The 18,967-nt window shown below is 40.1% G+C and overlaps 2 protein-coding genes across 10 annotated transcripts in view; both read right to left on the bottom strand.

Annotated features, from left to right (window-relative positions):
- Nucleotides 1–18,967, bottom strand: part of cd164l2 (CD164 sialomucin-like 2) — a 405,638-nt gene that overhangs the window by 249,134 nt on the left and 137,537 nt on the right. The window lies entirely within an intron of this gene.
- The window catches only part of LOC144696125 (sestrin-1-like), a 61,067-nt gene continuing 52,204 nt past the window's right edge, over nucleotides 10,105–18,967 (bottom strand). For 4 of the 7 annotated variants that reach the window (XM_078567436.1, XM_078567435.1, XM_078567439.1 and 1 more), the window contains 8 exons: nucleotides 17,645–17,842; nucleotides 16,852–17,034; nucleotides 16,167–16,388; nucleotides 15,598–15,745; nucleotides 15,387–15,505; nucleotides 13,997–14,187; nucleotides 13,739–13,883; nucleotides 10,105–13,079 (listed from right to left, as the gene is read on the bottom strand). In XM_078567436.1, the coding sequence (XP_078423562.1) occupies nucleotides 12,993–13,079; nucleotides 13,739–13,883; nucleotides 13,997–14,187; nucleotides 15,387–15,505; nucleotides 15,598–15,745; nucleotides 16,167–16,388; nucleotides 16,852–17,034; nucleotides 17,645–17,842 (1,293 nt within the window). In that variant the 3' untranslated portion in view covers nucleotides 10,105–12,992. The remainder of the gene's footprint in view (nucleotides 13,080–13,738; nucleotides 13,884–13,996; nucleotides 14,188–15,386; nucleotides 15,506–15,597; nucleotides 15,746–16,166; nucleotides 16,389–16,851; nucleotides 17,035–17,644; nucleotides 17,843–18,967) is intronic. The other 3 variants (XM_078567437.1, XM_078567441.1, XM_078567438.1) reach the window with 2 other exon arrangements.

Here is an 18,967-nt window from a genome sequence, read left to right on the forward strand (position 1 = left end):
TCATAACCTGTCAAAATTCCAACTTTGATCACAAACATTCAAAGCCACAGCACCCCATTCCAATATGTGCAGCTGCCTACTCACTGGAATGTATATTAAGTTCTGGTCCATTTTCTCTGAAGTAAACTTCCAATACAGAACCATGAATACAACAACTCGTGACGTTACTGTGCTAACTACAGTAACTATTCTAATCAAGACCAGACCAACATGACCTAAGGTGCTCACTGTGTGACTGGGTTCACTTGTAACTTGCAGAATGGATGTTCCAATTCAACAGTATTGGATGACCTTTTTTTAAAACTTAATATTTATACAGGTGTATACTTGGCAAACTGGAAGTTAATTTTCAACAATCTCTCAATTATCTCTTGTGTCACAACAGCAGATCACAGCGCCAAATTACTTACGGGCATATTAAACTTAAGTAAGACATTGTTTTTTAAAAACAAGATATACAAGCAAAACCTAGCTGAGAATGTAGAGTAACCACTTTCTGGAAAATTCCTGTGTGGATTATGCTTGACTGGCTAGCCCAGAGGGAACATGGAATGTCACACCTAAAAATGAGTCAAGGCCTACTTCAGACAGAGACACTTGAAAGGAAGAGATGCAATGCAAAAGGCTGAACTTTAATCTCCTGTGGTTGCTGAGACAATGGAGACTGATTACCACATCTCAGCAGAAACCATCTCATGTTGAGTTATATCTCGGAATGTGGAAGTGGTCTGAGTTGAAAGAAAGCAGATTCTGGGTGAAAGACATGTTTGTTTTTTCCCTTCCAGGAATACACAAGGGAATGGGTTAAAAAGCCAGCTGCAAACCTAATCTATGTGTTCTAGTTCTGGTGTGCTGGTGTGTGCTCTAAGGGCCACAGCAGAAGAACATCAACTAGGCATCCCAGCAGGTAAATGTCTCTCTCTCTGTGACTGGAGGCAAGTCAGCAAAGCCACAATCAAAAAGGAAACAGGACAACTCCTTCAGCTAACCTGCAGAACCATGTGTCTCCAAACCAACTACTCAACTGCTAAAGTCAGCTTCACCAGAGTCACCCAATTTAACTGCCGCAATGTTTCATCATCTACTCCTCATGGACAAGCCAGAAACTGATTTGTACATCTATTTTAACTTTTATTTTTAGACTCAATTTCTCATTTCTGATCTGTGCTTACGTGCAGTGTTTTTTTTTTACTCTGGGTTTTAGTAACTAATAAACTTACTCTTTCTTTGACTCAAAATTATGAGGGGTATAGACAGAGTAAATGCGAGTAGGCTCTTTCCACTTAGATTAGGAGAAATAAACACGAGAGGACATGGCTTTAGGGTGAAAGGGGAAAGGTTTAGGAGGAACATTAGGGGGAACTTCTTCACTCAGAGAATGGTGAGAGTGTGGAATGAGCTACTATCTGACGTGGTAAATGCAGGCTCACTCTTAAGTTTTAAGAATAAATTAGATAGATACATGGATGGGAGAGGTCTGGAGGGTTATGGACTAGGTGCAGGTCAATGGGACTAGCGGAATAATATTTCGGCACAGGCTAGAAGGGCCGAATGGCCTGTTTTCTGTGCTGTAGTGTTCTATGGTTCTATGGTTCAAGAAAGCTCCTCCTAAAACAAATACATTCGGACTTGGAAAAGATACCCACGATGGAAGGGATCCTTTTTAAATTAACCTTGGTGTGACCAACCGAGGAGGTTGAATAAAGAAGTGGGGCCAGCTCATTCCTCCACACCTGGGAGCATCACAAAGTTCGGGGTCCCATTCGGGAAGTTAACAAATTTGGGGTACCTAGTCCGGGATCGTAACAGATTGGGGGACCTCACCCGGGGGGTTGGCCGTAACACTTGTAATAAGCGTGTGCCGCATGCCATCTAAACCAAAATCCATGGAAGTTGCTATGTTTCGAAGGCTTATCTTGAAAAATGTAAAAATGGTCTTCGAGGAATTTCAAGGTAGGTCAGTCACTGTTACTGTTGCGAACGAGTGAGAACGGCCATCAGCACTCTGCCTTTCTTTCCCACTCAATTGAGTGCAACACGGCTTTTTATAAGTTATAAGGATGAAGGTATTAATTCAATGTCTATACTTAACCATTTATGTGCTGATTGCAAAGAACTCAGTCTGACAGACTTTCTCGAGGTTAAACACCAAGGGGTTCGTTTTTATTGTGCTAAAAATCCACCCAGATGAAGATGTAAAGATATTTAAAATGGTAAACCCACGTCCTGACCATCGCAATACACATACACACACAAACATGCAAAATTACAAGTTATACAGTAGAGGAGGTTAACTTTGACCAAGTTAACATTCAATGACAAAAGGCGAAAAAAAAGAGTTCACTCATTATGATTCCTTCTCTGTTGTTTGTGGCTAAGGCAGTTTTTTAACAGTCATCCTGGCTGTTCCCCTGGAAATGCTGCTTTGGGATTTTGAAGTGTCCTTCAAACTTCTTTCTGTTGACCCCAGTACGATAGAAGCAGGCAGAGTGCCTTTTGATTAAAATTCTCTATCTCTGATATATTCCAAAATGTAAGAGAGGTAGGGTTCTGAACTTGAGAACAGCAGGGAGAGAAAGGGTGTTACTGCTCCATTTTCAGACTTTCATTTCTTCTGGACTGCCCAAAAAGCAACCAGGATGTTGTAATAAAAGACATTCCAAAATGGGATTCTGGTCACATGACCTGTCTCTCAATGATGAGTATTCCACAGAAGGTAATTGATTAGCTCGTGTCTGGAGCTAATCCGACATGATTAGCTTGGCTATTGTGTTATGTGATTGGGTGATTAGTTTCTTTAATGTTCCAGCCATTACTTCTGAATAGACCATTCATCCTTGTGATGAGCTAGGAAGAACATATCAAAACTTTCTATATAGCCATTCTCTCATTAGACTTTGTCTCTTCCTGAAAGGTAGCTTTATAGAAATGCAAATAGTAAGAGCCAGATACTAGTTTGAATTCATCTTTGAAGTAATTATTGACATCAGGTGTGAAATTCCAAAGGAGGTTTGCCTTAGGATGTCCCAATTGTAATCCACATTGGAAACTTCCAGAAACTGACCAACTTGTAATACCATGTGTGTCAGGTGACTTGTGGCAGCCATCTTAAGTTAGTGTTTTTGCTTGCTTTAAAAAGTCCTTTTAAAGAAATATATATCTAACCAGCCAATGAAATTAAAGATTAATATTCCACATGCACACGTCACATTGTCATGACAGTTACATTCACATTTCTCTCTTTTAAAAGCTGCATCCTCTTTGAAGAGATTTCAAAACTAAAGGCAAGTTATAAAATACTGATGTGGGGGAGGGGGGGTTAATTAAATTTGTGTTTGTGCACAATTCATCCATTGAATACAAATAATAAGAAACACCTTACAATGAATTTCTAGGCTGTACTCCATCAAAGCAGTCTAGATAAATCACCAAAACAAATAACATCAGAAGCTATGAGAACAAGCATTTACAGCATGGCCATTTTAAGGCTGGGTAAATTAGACACCATTTTACCCTGTATAAAACCCCTCAGACCAACATACCAGGCAAAGATCAGGGAAATATCCTGGTGACATGGTCAATAATCTCTCAACCATCAATATCAAAATAACTATCTGGCTATATTTTTGTTTGTGGGTCAACATTATGCTGTAAACACAATAACACAAGTAATTGGAGCAGTAGACCATATTCCCCATGGAGCCTGCTCCGCCATTCATTACAATCTTGACTGATCTTGGGTTTGAACACTATTTTCCCGTCCGCTTCCCATATCCCTTAATTCCCTGTGAAACTAAAAATCTCTCTAGCCTAGTCTTAAATGTATTCAACGATTGAGCATCCACAACCCTCTGGGGTAGAGAATTCTTTGACTGAAGAAATTTCTCCTCATCTCAGTCCTAAATGATCAGCCCCTTATCCTAAGTCAGTGCCCCCGTGTTTTAGATTCCCTGACCAGATGAAACAATCTCTCAGCGTCCACCCTATTGAGTCCTTTCAGAATTTTGTAGGTTTCAATGAGATCATGTCTCACTCTTCTAAACTCTAGAGAATATAAGTTCACTCAGCCTTTCATCGTCAACCCCCTCATCCCAGGGACCAATTCAGTGAACCTTTGCTGTACCACTTCCAATACAAGTATATCCTTTCTATAAAGAAAGACCAAAAACTGCACACAGTATTCCACATATGGCCTCACCAAAGCCCTGTACAACTGCAGCAAGACTTCTTTATTCCTGTACTCCAATCCCCTTGGAATAAAGGTCAACATGCCATTTGCCTTTCTACATGCTAACCTTTCTGCATTCCTTGTACAAGCACATCCAAGTCTCTTTGAATATCAATGTTTCATACCTTTCAAAAAAAACATTTTTTTCTATCCTTACAACCAAAGTGAACAACTTCACACTTTCCTACATTATACTCCACCTGTAATCTTGTTGCCCACTTACTTAACCTGTCAATATCTGTTTGCAACCTCTATGTGTCCTCCCCACAGTTTACCTTCCCACCTAGCTTGGTATCATCAGCAAATTTTGATACATTACTCTGTCTCTTTATCTAATTCAGTAATATAGATTGTAAATAGCTGAGGCCCCAGCACTGATCCTTGCGGCACTCCACTATTCACTGCCTGCCAACTTCAAAAAGCCCCTTTATGCCCACTCTGCTTCCAATTTGTTAACCAATCCACTATCCATGCTAACATATTACCCCCAACTTCATGAGCCCTTATTTTACCTCTCAATTTTTTATAAGGCACCTTATTGAATGCCTTTTGGAAATCCAGTTATATTACATCTACACCTTTATCTACCCTTCTAGTTACATCCTCAAAAAACTCTAATAAATTTGTCACACAGGATTTCCCTTTAGTAAAACCATATTGACTAATCATACTCTGCTTTTCTAATTGCATTGTTAAGAATTCCTTAATAATAGATTCCAGCATTTTCCCAACAACTGATATTAGGTTGACTATCCTGTAGTTCATTGTTTTCTCTCTCCCTCCTTTCTTAAAAAGCAGTGTAATATTTGATAAACATGAATATTGCTAAGAGAGACATGCTATTGAAGCTTTTTGTCTTGCACTCACTAAGTAGGATACACAAGATAAACCAATAGTAAAGGGAACAATAAAATATACTTCATGAGTGTTGATTGGTTGGCAAGTGGAATCTGATTGGTGGAGGCACTGCCATGGGGAATGCAAAGAACAGTTAACAGCCAAGCTTTTGTTAATGCAAACCAGGCAGGTCGACTCTGATTGGTCAATGTATTGCCATACGGAATGAAGCAGGGAATGGTGGTTCCCCCAAACTTTGTTTAGTTGGAAAAGGCATAATGTGTGGACATGTTCCTTCTGTCTACAAAGGACAGGGCCCTGTGTATGAATATATGTGGCACACGTGCATGCTAGAATCCACGTGTATTCACACACAGGGCCCTGTCCTTTCTAGACAGAAGGAGCATGCACCTTATCCAACTGAAGAAAAACTTGGGATCCCCCATTCTCTGGTTCATTTCCCATGTCTTGACCGGAGCGGTGGGGGTGTAATAGCATCCCATGAAGGGGCTGGAGGTTGGGATGTGATTGGTATGGGGAAGGTCAGTACAATAGTTACTCAGAACCTAGAAGTAGTTTTAATTCTAACTTTTTGTGGGTAACTATTGCTGTAAGACAGTTGGAACCATCTGAAATTTGCAATTTAAATTGCATTTTCAGATGGTTTTTAGTTCAGGGCAATGGCCCATTGGAAGTTTGAACTTCCCGGGCAATTAGCATGCAATGCTGACCTGGGGACTTCCCCAGCACATTTTTGGGGTACCCCCAGGTGCACTGCCCTGAAGCCCGGAAGTTACAGGTCAAAGTATCAGAACAGCTAAATTGCAGTTGACTTTTAATGGAGTTGCACTGACTCATTGAAGATATTCAAAGAACCATCAGTTCACCTAGGAAAAAATCAAGAATACAAATAGGAGACACATCCCGATTGTGAAAGATTGAATGAAGATTTCGGCAAGCTTAACATCTCCCCTCAATTTTAAAGCTCGATTGAAGAACAGGAAAATAAATTGAATGCAATGATATGAAAGAGGTTTTTGGCGGGGGGTTGGGGAAGGTTGAACTCAGTTCACAACTGTTTACTTTTATGAAAAGGTGATAAAATATTACAGCAGAACCCCTTGAACCTTTACACTGGGGATACCAAGCACAGATTAGGTGACCGCTTTGCAGAATATTTCTGTTCAGTTCATAAGCATGCCCCCCCCCCCTCCGAGTTCCCTGTTACTTGTTAATTTAATTCATCGCCTTGTTCCCACATTCTTTGACCTACTACAGTGCTCCAATGATGCTCAATACAAGTTTGAGGAACAACACTTTACCTTTCAAATCAGCACTCTACCACCTTTTGGACTCAACATTGACTTCAGCAATTTTAGATCGTAGCTTCAGCCTCTTTTTGCAGGTTCGTTTCTCCCTCCCTCTCGTTTCTCTTATTTCCTTCTTTCCATTTGGACGGGAGCAATCACAATGCAGGATAAGCACCCAGCCCATGGATATGTGGATGTTTATCAATATAAATCAGTAAAAGAATCTTTAATATTGAAGAATCTCTTCATAGATAAACATGAGGAAAATTGGAGACAGCCAAGCAAAGGGACTGGAACTAGTATGAGTGAGAGACCCAATGCTGAAATGTTTGCAAGTGTGTTCAGATGAAAGGACAGAATTGGTGGTCCTGCTTTGCCCTCGTCTCTGGGCCCCCAGATACCAGGACACACACACTATCTGCAAACTGATTACTCTTTGGGATTACTATTCCTACAATTCACACAGCAGTCAACACCAACGTATGCTATCTTTTGGACAGGCTTAAATGGGCATTCATAGTTTAATGAAACTTTTACTCTATGCCATTTACTTATCAAAAGGCTAAGACTAGACCGGTCTGTATATGCACAGATAGAAGAGAAACATGCTGGATTATTGAGGAGACAGTCAAAAGGAAGAAAGAGAGGAAAGCTTTGTTATAAGCACCCTCTCATCCTGCATTCGCTGACCTACATTGGCTCCCAGTTAGGTAAAGCCTCCATTTTAAAATTCTCATCCTGATTTTCAAATCCCTCCACGGCTTAATCTCGGCCAATCTCATGGAGGGATTGGAAAACGAGGATGAGAATTTTTAAACTGAGACATTGCTTTATCGCCTCCAGCCCACACCCTCACCTGCATTCTTCTAATTCTGGCCTCACATTCTACATTTTAATAGCTTCTCTGTTGATGGCCAGGCCTTCAGCTGCCTGGACCTTAATCCTTGGAGTTCCTTTCCTAAGCCCCTTTCCTTTCTTTAAGGCAATCAAAGCCTACCTCCGATAAAGTTTCTGGCTGTTCCCCTCCACCCCGATATCTCCTTATATGGCTCAATGTCATATTTTATGTTATAACACTCCTGAAAGATGGCCTTGGAAGGTTTTACTACATTAAAGATGCTGTATAAGTGAAAGTTGCTGCCCCAGGTTAAACAATATTTCCAGAGCACTAGTATCTAGTTCTGGTGAGCATCTGCCTCTTGGTTGAATACAAATATTAGTCTGATGTGGAAACAACTAACATTTTCATGGATAAAAAAAACTGCGGATGCTGGAAATCCAAAACAAAATTACCTAGAAAAACGCAGGTCCGGCAGCATCGGATGCTGCCAGACCTGCTGAGTTTTTCCAGGTAATTCTGTTTTTGTTTAACATTTACATGGGTAGCATTGGTTAAACCAGACAGGGCCTGCTGAGATGGTAGCACTGATAATGAAAACTTAATTAGAAATAATCATTTCCTTAGGTGACTTGTTCCATTGTGGGATTGTCCGAGAAAAAAATTGTTGTAATCAAGTGGCCTTTGTAGTTTAACAAGAGAGTTATGTGGATGGCTACCTTGCATTTTGTCATTGCCAGAGGGCACCAGGTATTTGTTCGTCAATTCCCACCATATTGCTATTATCTCCCCAGGAAGATGGTGGCAGTGGTAATGTCACTGGACAAGTAATCCATCGGTCCAGGGTAATGCTCTGAGGAAATGGGTTAAAGTCCTACCTTGACAGCTGGTGGAATTATTGAAAGCTAGTCTCAGTATTAGTAACCATGAAACTATAAATGATTAGCATGAACACAAATCTAGGTCACGAATGCCCTTTAGGGAGCAGAATCTGGTCTACGTGGATCCTGACCCACAGCAATGTGGCTGACTCTTGACCGCCCTCTGAATGGCCCAGCAAGTTGCTCAGTTCAAGGGAAATTAAGGATGGGTAACAAATGCTGGCCTTGCCAGTGGCACCCACATTCCAGAAAGAAAATAAATATATATATAGCCATATTGCTGTTAGCTAGGAATAATTACAGATGTGTTGTGATACATTCAGTAGCATGCACCACATGAAAAGCTGTCAGCTACACTACACATACACTAAATCAAAACCCCACTGACCGGTTCAAGCAGATTTTAAAATAAGGCCATTACTTGACAAGGAGCAGGAGAATTCTCTACTTGAGCAACACTGCTCATCTCATTGGTGTTTATGGAGCCTGTGTCTGAAAATTGGCTATTGTGTTTACCTACATAAGTTTCATGAAAAGCAGGCTACAGCCACAAATTACTTACTGGTCTTCCTTGAAGTTCAATATGCCTGTGTGTTTTTAAAGAAATATAAGCAAGCAAAGATACTGAGCAAAAGATGGCTGATCAAATAATAATAAAGTGGCCACTTTCTGGAAAATTCCAATGTGGATTATACTGACAGACCTGTCTTGAGAGAACATGGGATGTCATAGCTGACAAGGTGCCATGGCCTTCAAGCAGACACTTGAAAAGGAAGATGGGAAAGATGCAAAAGACTAAACTTTAATCTGTGTTTGCAGACAAAAGACTGATTTACACATCTCAGAAGTCAACCCCAAAATCAATCTCCTGTTGATTTATAAGTCAATGTGTAAAATGGTCAGAGAATGACAGAAAGCACACCCTGGGGCAAGATTTTTTTTCCCTTACAGGAATACGCAAGGGAAAATGGGTTAAAAAGCTAGCTGCAGTGCAGTGTGTCCAGAGTGACAGAACCGAGGGAGGAACAGCAGTCAGTCAGTCACCCCTGCAAAGACAAGCAGGTGAAGTCTCTCTCGTGCTGGAGAGAATGCTCAACAGAAGCCACAATCAAAAGGAAATAGGACAGCCAGCCTCTTCAGCTACCCTGCAGAACCAAGTGTCTCCAACTAACTGTGAACCTGCCAGGGTCAGCTCTATCAGAATCGTCCAATTTAACAGCCACAACATACTGCCTTCTATCCCTCACAGACAAGCGAAGAACTCATCTGCATATTTTCAGAAATCTTTTATTCGGACTGATTTCTCATTTCTGATCTGTGTACGTGTGCTGTATTTTTATTTTATTTTCTTGGGTCTTAATAACTAAAAAACTTCTTTCTTTGACTCCAGAAAGCTTGGTTAAATTGGCTGGCTCCTTAATAAAAATACATTTGGACTGGGAAAAGGTATGCACAGGGAAAGGGAGCCAGCTCATTCAGGATCATAACAAAATTGGGATCCCATCACGGTCATAAACTGGGGACCTCATCCAGGGATTGACCATAACAAATGTGATATCACTGCAAAAAGTTGGCTGCAAAACAATATGTCACACATTCTGAGGATACACAAGTACAAGCTTCTTTCTATAATTAATGTTTAAATTATGCAACAACTGCAGACAAGGGACTAACATGTCTTGCAAAAACATCTTTATTAAGAAAATCAACAGTCAAAAGTAGTTTAGAACTTCTACAGCCCCTACAAAAACAGATGAAATTATGTCAATAAACAGTTTAAGTTCAATGCAAGTTTGAAGTTTTAGTTACATGCAGGAGAAATGGATGTATGAAGCCAGCAGAAAAACATCCCACAATATAGTCACCCATGTACAGTATCAGGCTATGTTTAGCTTCCACAATCGTTACACACCCATTGAAACTTTGACAAGACGCCAAAAGAATTTGGTCAGTTTTTTTGTACAATTTAATAGGTGACAAACTTAGGCTTTCAGCTTTTTTTTTTATTTAAAAAAAGCAATCCATTGCTCACAAATTTAAGTGATGTACAACAAGGTCAAAACCAGCATGAACCTGCAGGAGGGGAAGAGAGGAATTAAATACATTGTAGAGTTTCCAAGGGTGTAAGGTGAAGGAAATCAGCTACTGCATCAGATGATCTAACTTTATAATCTATGGCAATGTAAAATAGCTCAGTGCATCAGTGCCAAGTATGTCTCAATGCAGACACTTCCAAAGACTGATTTTACCTACACCTTACTCAGAAGCAGTTTCAATATCTCATAAGGGAGTGTATTAAGGCTCAGTGCATTCACAGATATCATCTTTACAAAAGGCACATTAAATGATGCATCATGAATAGACATTAATATTTGTATATGGACTTTGAGGGTGAAAGCAGCAATATGACTTTCAAGTAACTAAGTAAAAGTGAATGGGTATTTCTTCATTGTATAGCTTGCAGCTCACATCAAATCCTCAATCTTGGCACTAAATGAGATACAGTACAACAGAAGTACTGTCACCTTCTTGACCACCTCCACCCAAAAGTCACTTTCAGCTAGAGAGAAAAAGGTCTCACCATAATACAAACTAAGCCCCAGGATTCAAACTGTCTGCTTTTATTCAGACAGCCACTTAAGGTAGTGCTGTGCATTCCTTAAAACAAAGCTTGGGACGGAAGGAAATACATACATGTTCGTTTGACCTTGCGATTGTAAAGGTTTATAGGAATTATACTGAAGATCCATTTTACACCAAACATACTGATCAGCAAGCCTCCACCATGCTCCTTTCTGCTCAGCTGTAATTTTCACGTAACCCTTCAGCTAAGAAAATGAGTCTACGGCCATTTTTTCCCTGAATTCCAAGGCAAGTTGTTAGGTTAACAGGTGTGCTTGCTACACTTACTTACAAAATAAACCAAACTGACTCTCTATTCATGGTGTCATTCTCCCTCTACCCAAGGAGATCTAAAACTAACCAGCGTTTACTAGGAAATCTTTGAACAAATTCACATGAGTTGCGATGGGTTACTGGGGTAATAACCTTAGTGTTGAATTACTGGTGCATAAATACCATAAATATATATTCAAAACACGGTCTAACTTTTCAAACTATCCCATTTAATGGTCGTCCTTTTCCCACTATTTAAATAGCATCCCATAGTGTTAAGCCAACCCAAGTGTTAACAACGCTGAATATTTCTATGTAAATTAGGTGACCCCCATATTTAAGAATATCGGGTGTTAACTCCACCTTACACTCAAGATGTCTGCATTGTTCATTTGCTGTTAAGATTGTGCGCCAGAACCTTCACAATGTTATCTGAAACAACACCATGCTCAATTTTTTTTTTTAAAAAGGGGCATATTAGTTTACAAAAGACAGCATAAACTACTGGCTGCTCTCAAAGTGGATTCATTTACAAGATCAAGAAGGAAAACACTGAGCAAATACAAGAGAAATTCAAAAGAGACCCAGGTCCATCTCTGTATGGAATTGAGGCAGCCAATACCCTATCAGGGCAAAAAACTTCATTCAGTATCACACCTGAGCAAGATTCCCTCAAACTACACCCCCACCCAACCAATATGGTACAAATCTCTTTATATAAAAAAGGGGAAATCTTATGCTGGTGTTGGCTAGCAAAGAATGAATTCGGCTCATCAAGTAAAAAATCCATGGTAATTTTCATCAACACGTACAAAACATTAACAGCAGAAAAATTGTTCAGTGCAGTAATGGATATGCATCCAGGTGCTTAGAAAATGCTATGTGCAAAAAATTAGAAACAAAAACTATATAGTTTCACAAAGGATAGCATGTGCAAATCAAAGCATCAAATTCTTTACAAGGATCTGTATTTCTCAAAATGTTAACATTCTTATTTACCTTTTGGGGCAATAATCATCGATTTAAAAAACCCAATACAACAAATCCAAGAGACTGCTTCAATATTCAGGCATATCATGACTGACTTTGCAGTTATCTAAAGGAAGACAGTAGTAAAAAGTAGTGAGAAAGTTCTACAGCATCACATTACCCACTCCCATCCCTGCTTTTAAAGCATCGCTCCTCACGACACTTTCAGTGTAACAGGGAAATGCAAAGGTCTCAATGCATAAATCTAGTCGGTGCCTGCAATAACTATTCTATAACCTTCAAATACTGCAAAGTTGTTCTTGTTTAATGCATTTCCTGGAATGTACAGCAGCTTTGTATCAATTATCAAAAACAAAAGGAGCCACCCATGTGAAGTGTTTAGGAATAGGATTTAAAACTGGGCTGATATTCCTTGCAAGAATTTCAAACTTGGAATCTTTTCCCAAAAAGAGAAGCTGCTCATTTTTGATGTCAATCCCAAAGAAAGACATGTTTGCAACTAAACATTCTATTCTAAGTGAGCTTTGGTAATGTGCCAGAAGACCAGTGTATGCCAAAAGGATACAATCCAAACAAAACCCTTGGGAGGGGAAAAAAAATAAATCAAATTGTGACAACATAAATAAATACAAGATCAGTGAGAAGTGTCAACACACAAAATGGCCTGTGTTTCAACAGCCAGGTTCACAGTTTAAATTCAATACAATACATTCAAGCTCTCACTTCTCCAGGATTAACACCCACTAGGTGCAAAGAGAAAGTTTTTATGCATCAGGTTTGAACTTAAAAAAAAAAAGTTTCAAACCTTTTACATAATTCACCATGTACTGAACACAGCAAAAGGAATACTGAAGAAGTTGTCCCCCAAAAATGTATATGGAAATTTTACTCTAAAAAGAATGTCAAATATTAGGGATCTGCAGAATTGCACATGGCTGCTCACTTCAGGTGAAGCAAGTCAGTAGAACATACAGTCCAATGGAACCGCTGAGTCCTCAAAATGTTTCACAGAATCACGTCATGTAGCGAGTAATGGCCCTCAATGCATAGAGTAGTGCAGCTTGCATTCTGGCTTCTAGAAGGAGAAGGTTTAAATGCACCTAAAAAATAGGAAAATAATATGTTTAGACAAATGTTTCTATTGTAATACTTACACAATAAAAAAAGGATAAAAGTACTGGTGAAATATCCCAGATTTGTTAAGCACGATTTAAATCTTCTTTGCCCAAAACAGGACTATGAATCATTACACTCTTGGAATGGTAAGAGGTTAGAGGCAGCGCTGCCCAGTGGGAAGGGGGCAGGGTGGGGGAGAAGAGGAGAGTGGCCGGGGTGGGTGCTGGAGAGAGTGTGAACGGAAATAAAAATGGAGAATCAAGAACATAAGCGCCCTCGTGTACTTTTGAAAATGGTCCAGTTGCTGGGACAGGAACTAAGTGTATCCCCAGCCCTCATCTGCAAAACACAAGGGGTACCATGATAGACTCAAGGTCATGTAACAAAGCTGTCATGCTTGATATTTCAACAGGTATTTCTGCATTAGGAAGGAGGTAATTTTGTGATTATGATGCTATAACTAGCAGTGAAATGTCGTGCACTGGAAGCTACATTTGTGGATAATTGACAACGTGTTTATCAAAATCCTTTAATTATTCATTGAGCAGCTTTAACTCAGTTGCTTCACGTAGCATCTAAACAAAACCTGTGTACTGGACTTCAAACTAAAATGACAAAATAAAGTTTTACAAGAGGAACAAACCTTCTCTGAATGTTCAAAATGTCTCCAGAAATTTGTATACATTCTATTAGTCGTTTTCTCAGGATAGCAGGCAACAGTTTTTATGTAGATTTTTAAGCTCCGCTCAAGAAGCTGGTTCACTTCTCCATAGTCATAGTCATCATATCTGATCAAAAAAAAAAGCACAGGTATATGAAACTGAATATATCAGAGAATATTGTGCTTGAACATGTTAAGATTCCCTCTCAGAAAACCAGGTCAAATTAAACAGCAACGTACCTAATACCAAATACACAGTGAATGTAATTCCAAATGGCTCTTCTTAACATTGAGGTATTAACACCAGAGTGCATGGCCATGGTGTTATATGTTAAATTGTACACAATTTGAAATTTCTCATCCAACAGCTGTCCAACTTCAGGGTACAAGCGGTTAATCAAGGAGTAGCCATGATCCTCCCAGGAGTAATCCTAAGAAAAGGAACAACGTATGAATGCATTCAAATAAGTCAACCAAGTTTCCAAGATCCCCACAATTGTTTGTGTCCAACTTAGAGACAGATGGTAATGTAATACAACTGACCGAAACCCCACCACCTCCCCTTACCTTCAAGCTTCCTCTTATTCCAGTATTTCACACAAATGTGAAACATGTACACCAGCAAGCATTGGCAGATAAACTGCCATAGGGTGAAGAGGGGGGCGGAGGTGAAAGAAACCTCAGCTGAAATCAGTTATCATCATGCAATACAAGTGTGTACATCCCAGCAATCAGTAGACAGTGATCAGGGACTGACTTGGCCAATTCAAGTCCAGAGGGGAATTTTCTTAAATTAAAAAAATTATTTTGTAGGATGTAGGCATCACTGGCTAGGCCAGCATGTATTGCCGATCCCCAAATAGTTGGTGATGGGTGAGCTGCCTTCTTGAACTGCTGCAGTCTGTCTGGTGTAGGTACACCCTCAAGTGTTAGAGTGTTCCAGGATTTTGACCTAGTGACAGTGAAGGAACAACGATATATTTCCAAGCCAGGATGGTGAGTGGCTGAGAGGGGAACTTCCAAGTAGTCATGTTCTCATGTGTCTTAACCTTGTACTTCTATGTACTCATTGTCACAGGTTTGGAAGGTGCTGTTAAAAAAAGAGTTTTGGCGAGTTGCTGTATGCATCCTGTAGATGGTACACACTGCTGTCACTGTGTTGGGGTTGTGGACTGAGTGAATGTTTAAGGTAGTCAATAGAGCACCTACCAAGCGGGATGCTTTGCCCTGGATGGTGTTGAGCTTCTTGACCAAGAGGGGACTATTCCATCACACTCCTGACTTGTGCCTTGTAGATGGTGGACAGGCTTTGGGGAGTCAGGAGCTGAGTTACTTGCTGCAAAATTCCCAGCCTCTGACCTGCTCTTGTCCAGTTAGCAAACTGAAAAGCTAGCTCAAGCACAAATCAGTTATTAAACCTGGAATCATCGTGTCTACATGGCCTCACTACGCTTGCTTTACCAATTTAGCAACCGGAGAAGCAGCAGCAACCATTGGTTTCAACCAATTTACCATAATCTGAGCACGATTATAAATGTTGTGAACTAATACACAGAACAGTGAGACTCAGTAGTAAATGCCCGAGTTTCATCGGAGTCCGTTGTTTCTGACTAAATGTCAATGAAGTTACCTGGGTCCGGAATGTGGGCGGTGTCTGTTCCCCACGCCTGCTGAAATCCTTATACCCAAAATCTGCATCTTCCACAAAGCACGATAGATCAGTCAATGAGTGCGTTTCACTGTCATCTGCTGGGAGACGAGGCAAAGTGTGTTCAGTAAAACAAAAAAAGGGAAAATTATCTCCACTTGTTTGAATCACTGAAGCCACCTGGATGTTTTACCTGCAGGTGCAACCAGCAAACTTTCCCTCTTCTCCTTCTCGAACCGTGTTGCCTTCTCCTCTTTACTGGCTTCCACACCCCGTCGGCCCTCTTGGAGCTGTTTCATTTTCTCCAGGAGAAAGTCGAGCTCACGTAAATCATCTCCGCTCTGAAAGACAATTCAGACTAATTGTTATGTTGGATAAAGGCACAGAGCAAAAGGACGGACACACACACACGTTTTATTGCAAATTTGCTACTGGATTCTGTAAGAAAGAAAAACAAAATGCAAACAGAAGCAGGATTCCTTCAGTTAGCCCACCAGGAACAGTTAAAGTGCTAAATTTCTGTGTAGATATAGATATATATAAAAACCATTTGTACAAATTTGCTACAATATGCAAATGTAGCAGAAAAGTTTGGTGGAATAAACCAAAAAATCTGGTAAACCCCACCATTCAAAATAAATCAGGTGTGCGTTTTTATTTAATCCCTGCCATCTAACATCAAGAACCTTGTTGATATATTGTTTTCACTACAGTAGTACTTGTAACTTGCACATTAAGGGTAAAAGAAACAGGCGTACTTACTGCACTGCCACTAACAGCCTCCTCAGATCCACTGTTGCTCGCACCAGAGTCACAACTTTGCGGTGAGGGAGGTCGGAAGGTGAAGCCACCATCCAGATCAAGCTCAGGCCTAATACTGCAGCCCCAAACGAAGGACGACAGCGAATGGTAATGGGTGAGGAGAACAACAGCGTGGATAAGCTCAGCGAGTGACCAGCTATTCTCACCGGTCTTCAGCAGATTCTTCAAGAAACAAAAAAAATACATTAAGCAAGCAAAAATCGAAGGTCTGGGAATTATCAAGTCTAGATGCTCAAGTGATAATAGCACATTGTTTTAAAAATGTACAGGGAGAATCGATATGGAATGTGTTTGTCCCTAATGCGATGGATGAAGCTCACATACTTAATGCTGACAGGAAATATGATTGGTTGGTGTTATTTACAAAATGTCAATGCAAAAGCAAGGCAGTTTGACAAACATGTTCTTGTAAGATGTGAATAGCAATCCTGCCTCAAAATGTGAACACAGTAAAAAGGCCCAGACAAATGCTAAACTCAGTGGATACCACACATGCTAATTACTAACCTCTTGACAATTGAAATAAGACTTTAACCAAATAAATACATTCTTTGATGTTCAGTAAAGCCGTCATGTTTTGCTTCACTGCAAATTAAAATCACTCCCCAATTCTCTCCCAATTTACCTCAATGTGTTCTTTTGTGATGAGCCAAGGTCTATGTGCTAAGATTTTGTTGATTTCATTGAGATTCCTAATTTTCTGAGGTACAAAGTTCAGGCCATTTAACCACTCGGCATTCCCACCAACTTGAAGAAAGTCATTTATGTGGAGGTTGACGAGGTATGAACACTGATGTCGGGCAGCAGCCTGAAAGATAGACACCATCAGAAACCAGCTTAGAATTTGCTCTAATAAACCATTTATACAAAGTTCAGGGAAACCCTGCCAACCTTTCACAAACAAAACGGGTCAATGTTTCTCTAACGCTCGACTTGAAACAGACCAAACCGAAAGCTCAACTTCCTCAAAATTAAATCCCAAAACGTGGGTGACTTGTTCTTTTATGCATTCCTGAATACATGGAATCAGATAACTTGGAAAGTAGTGAACCTTGCAGTACTTCAAACTCAAATCTAACTTTCTTCATACTACTTTTAATAACTGAGATGAATATATATTTTTAGTTATATAAAATTATAAGATTGTTAACAACCAACTCATGATTCACACTTTGAGCTGTACACCACTGGGGTAAAGTGGAAGTGGTTTTGGGGGGGGGGGGGGAAGGAGAAGAGAGAGGGAGAGAGAGAAAAAGGAATTTCATTTAATTTATAAAAACCTCAAGAACTGGATTTATTTGATCTTTGATGCTTGGAGACCTCCTCAATCTGACATTCGCGAGTGTGCTCATTTTGCAACAGTTTAGTTCAATTCTTTTAAGAGATTACATCACAAAGTACTACCAGAGCTCACTCACCATCACAGCTATGTAATGCCTGTAGTAATATGGTAAAGGACCATCCATTTGTATAAGATAGTACTGCGTTTTCCAAAAGCTTTCAAGGTACCGGGGGTGCAGGCCCATCACCATAGTTATATTGTCCAGGCGGCCAGTAGAAACGAAGGCTTCAATAAAGAGCTGACTTTCATCATCTTCTAGACCTTTCTGTACAATCTGTAATCAAAATATATATATTTTAAGCAGACATGCCAATTATTATTCTTGCCAATTGTAACTATCCCTTTCAATAAGCCCCTTATATTAGATACCTCAGCTTTAAGGTAGTGTCTTTAAGTAAATGGCTGAGTTCAGCGTGTATTTTCTTTTATTTCATTTGCAGGATGTGGGGTTTGATGGCCAAGCCGGCATTTATGGCCCATCCCTAGTTGCCCTCGAGAAGGTGGGGGTGAGCCTCCTTGAACCACTGCAGGTTCTCCTTAACAGCACTGTGGGTGTGAGTTCCAGGATTTGTGACCCAGCAACAGTGATATTTCCAAGTCAGGATGGTGAGTGGCTTGCGGGGGAACTTCCAGGTGCTGGTGTTCCCATGCGTTTGCTGCCCTTGTCCTTCTAGGTAAGAGCGGTTGTAGATCTGGAAGGTGCTGTCAAAGGAGCCTTGGTGAGTTGCTGCAGTGCATCTTGTAGATGGTACACACTGCCGCTACTGTGCATCGGTGGTGGAGGGAGTGAATGTTTGTGGAAGGGGTGCCAATCAAGTGGGCTGCTTTATCCTGGATGGTGTCAAGCTTGAGTATTATACAGAGTAGATAGGCAAAGAACTATTTACTTCCATTGTCTGGTTTTCTTGCCAAATATTGAATAAGAGATCTATTTTAAATATTTAAGGTTTTCTGATGGACAAAAGTCAGAGCCAGTTGCAAAGCTCAAACATATTCCATTCTATGTCAGGTATCCCAGTTAAATATTGGTAGAAATTGCCTTGGTTTTACAGCAGTCATGTTTTTGTTATATCAGATATACAGTAATGACCTTGATCCTTAAGAAACTCAACCCATTGACCCTGGTTTGAGGGTGGTGAGGTTTCAGTCCTATGTGCATTGGGTTTCAACAATGTCAGCAACTGGATATTAGAAACTTACATTTAAAACAAATCACTCGAGTCATGGGTGTTGCTGGCAAGAATCACATTTACAATTTCCTGGGTATAGTTCAAGTTCTGCTATGTTCCTTCTACATATAAATACTTAAAGTGGAATCCTTGAACAGGCATCATGCAGATTAGCATTACAGGTGAACTTGATAAGCATACCAGCCAGCTATAAAACTTGGATAATTACA

The sequence above is a fragment of the Cetorhinus maximus genome, chromosome 21 (genome assembly GCF_964194155.1).
Source record: "Cetorhinus maximus chromosome 21, sCetMax3.hap1.1, whole genome shotgun sequence".
Taxonomy (NCBI): Eukaryota; Metazoa; Chordata; class Chondrichthyes; order Lamniformes; family Cetorhinidae; genus Cetorhinus; species Cetorhinus maximus.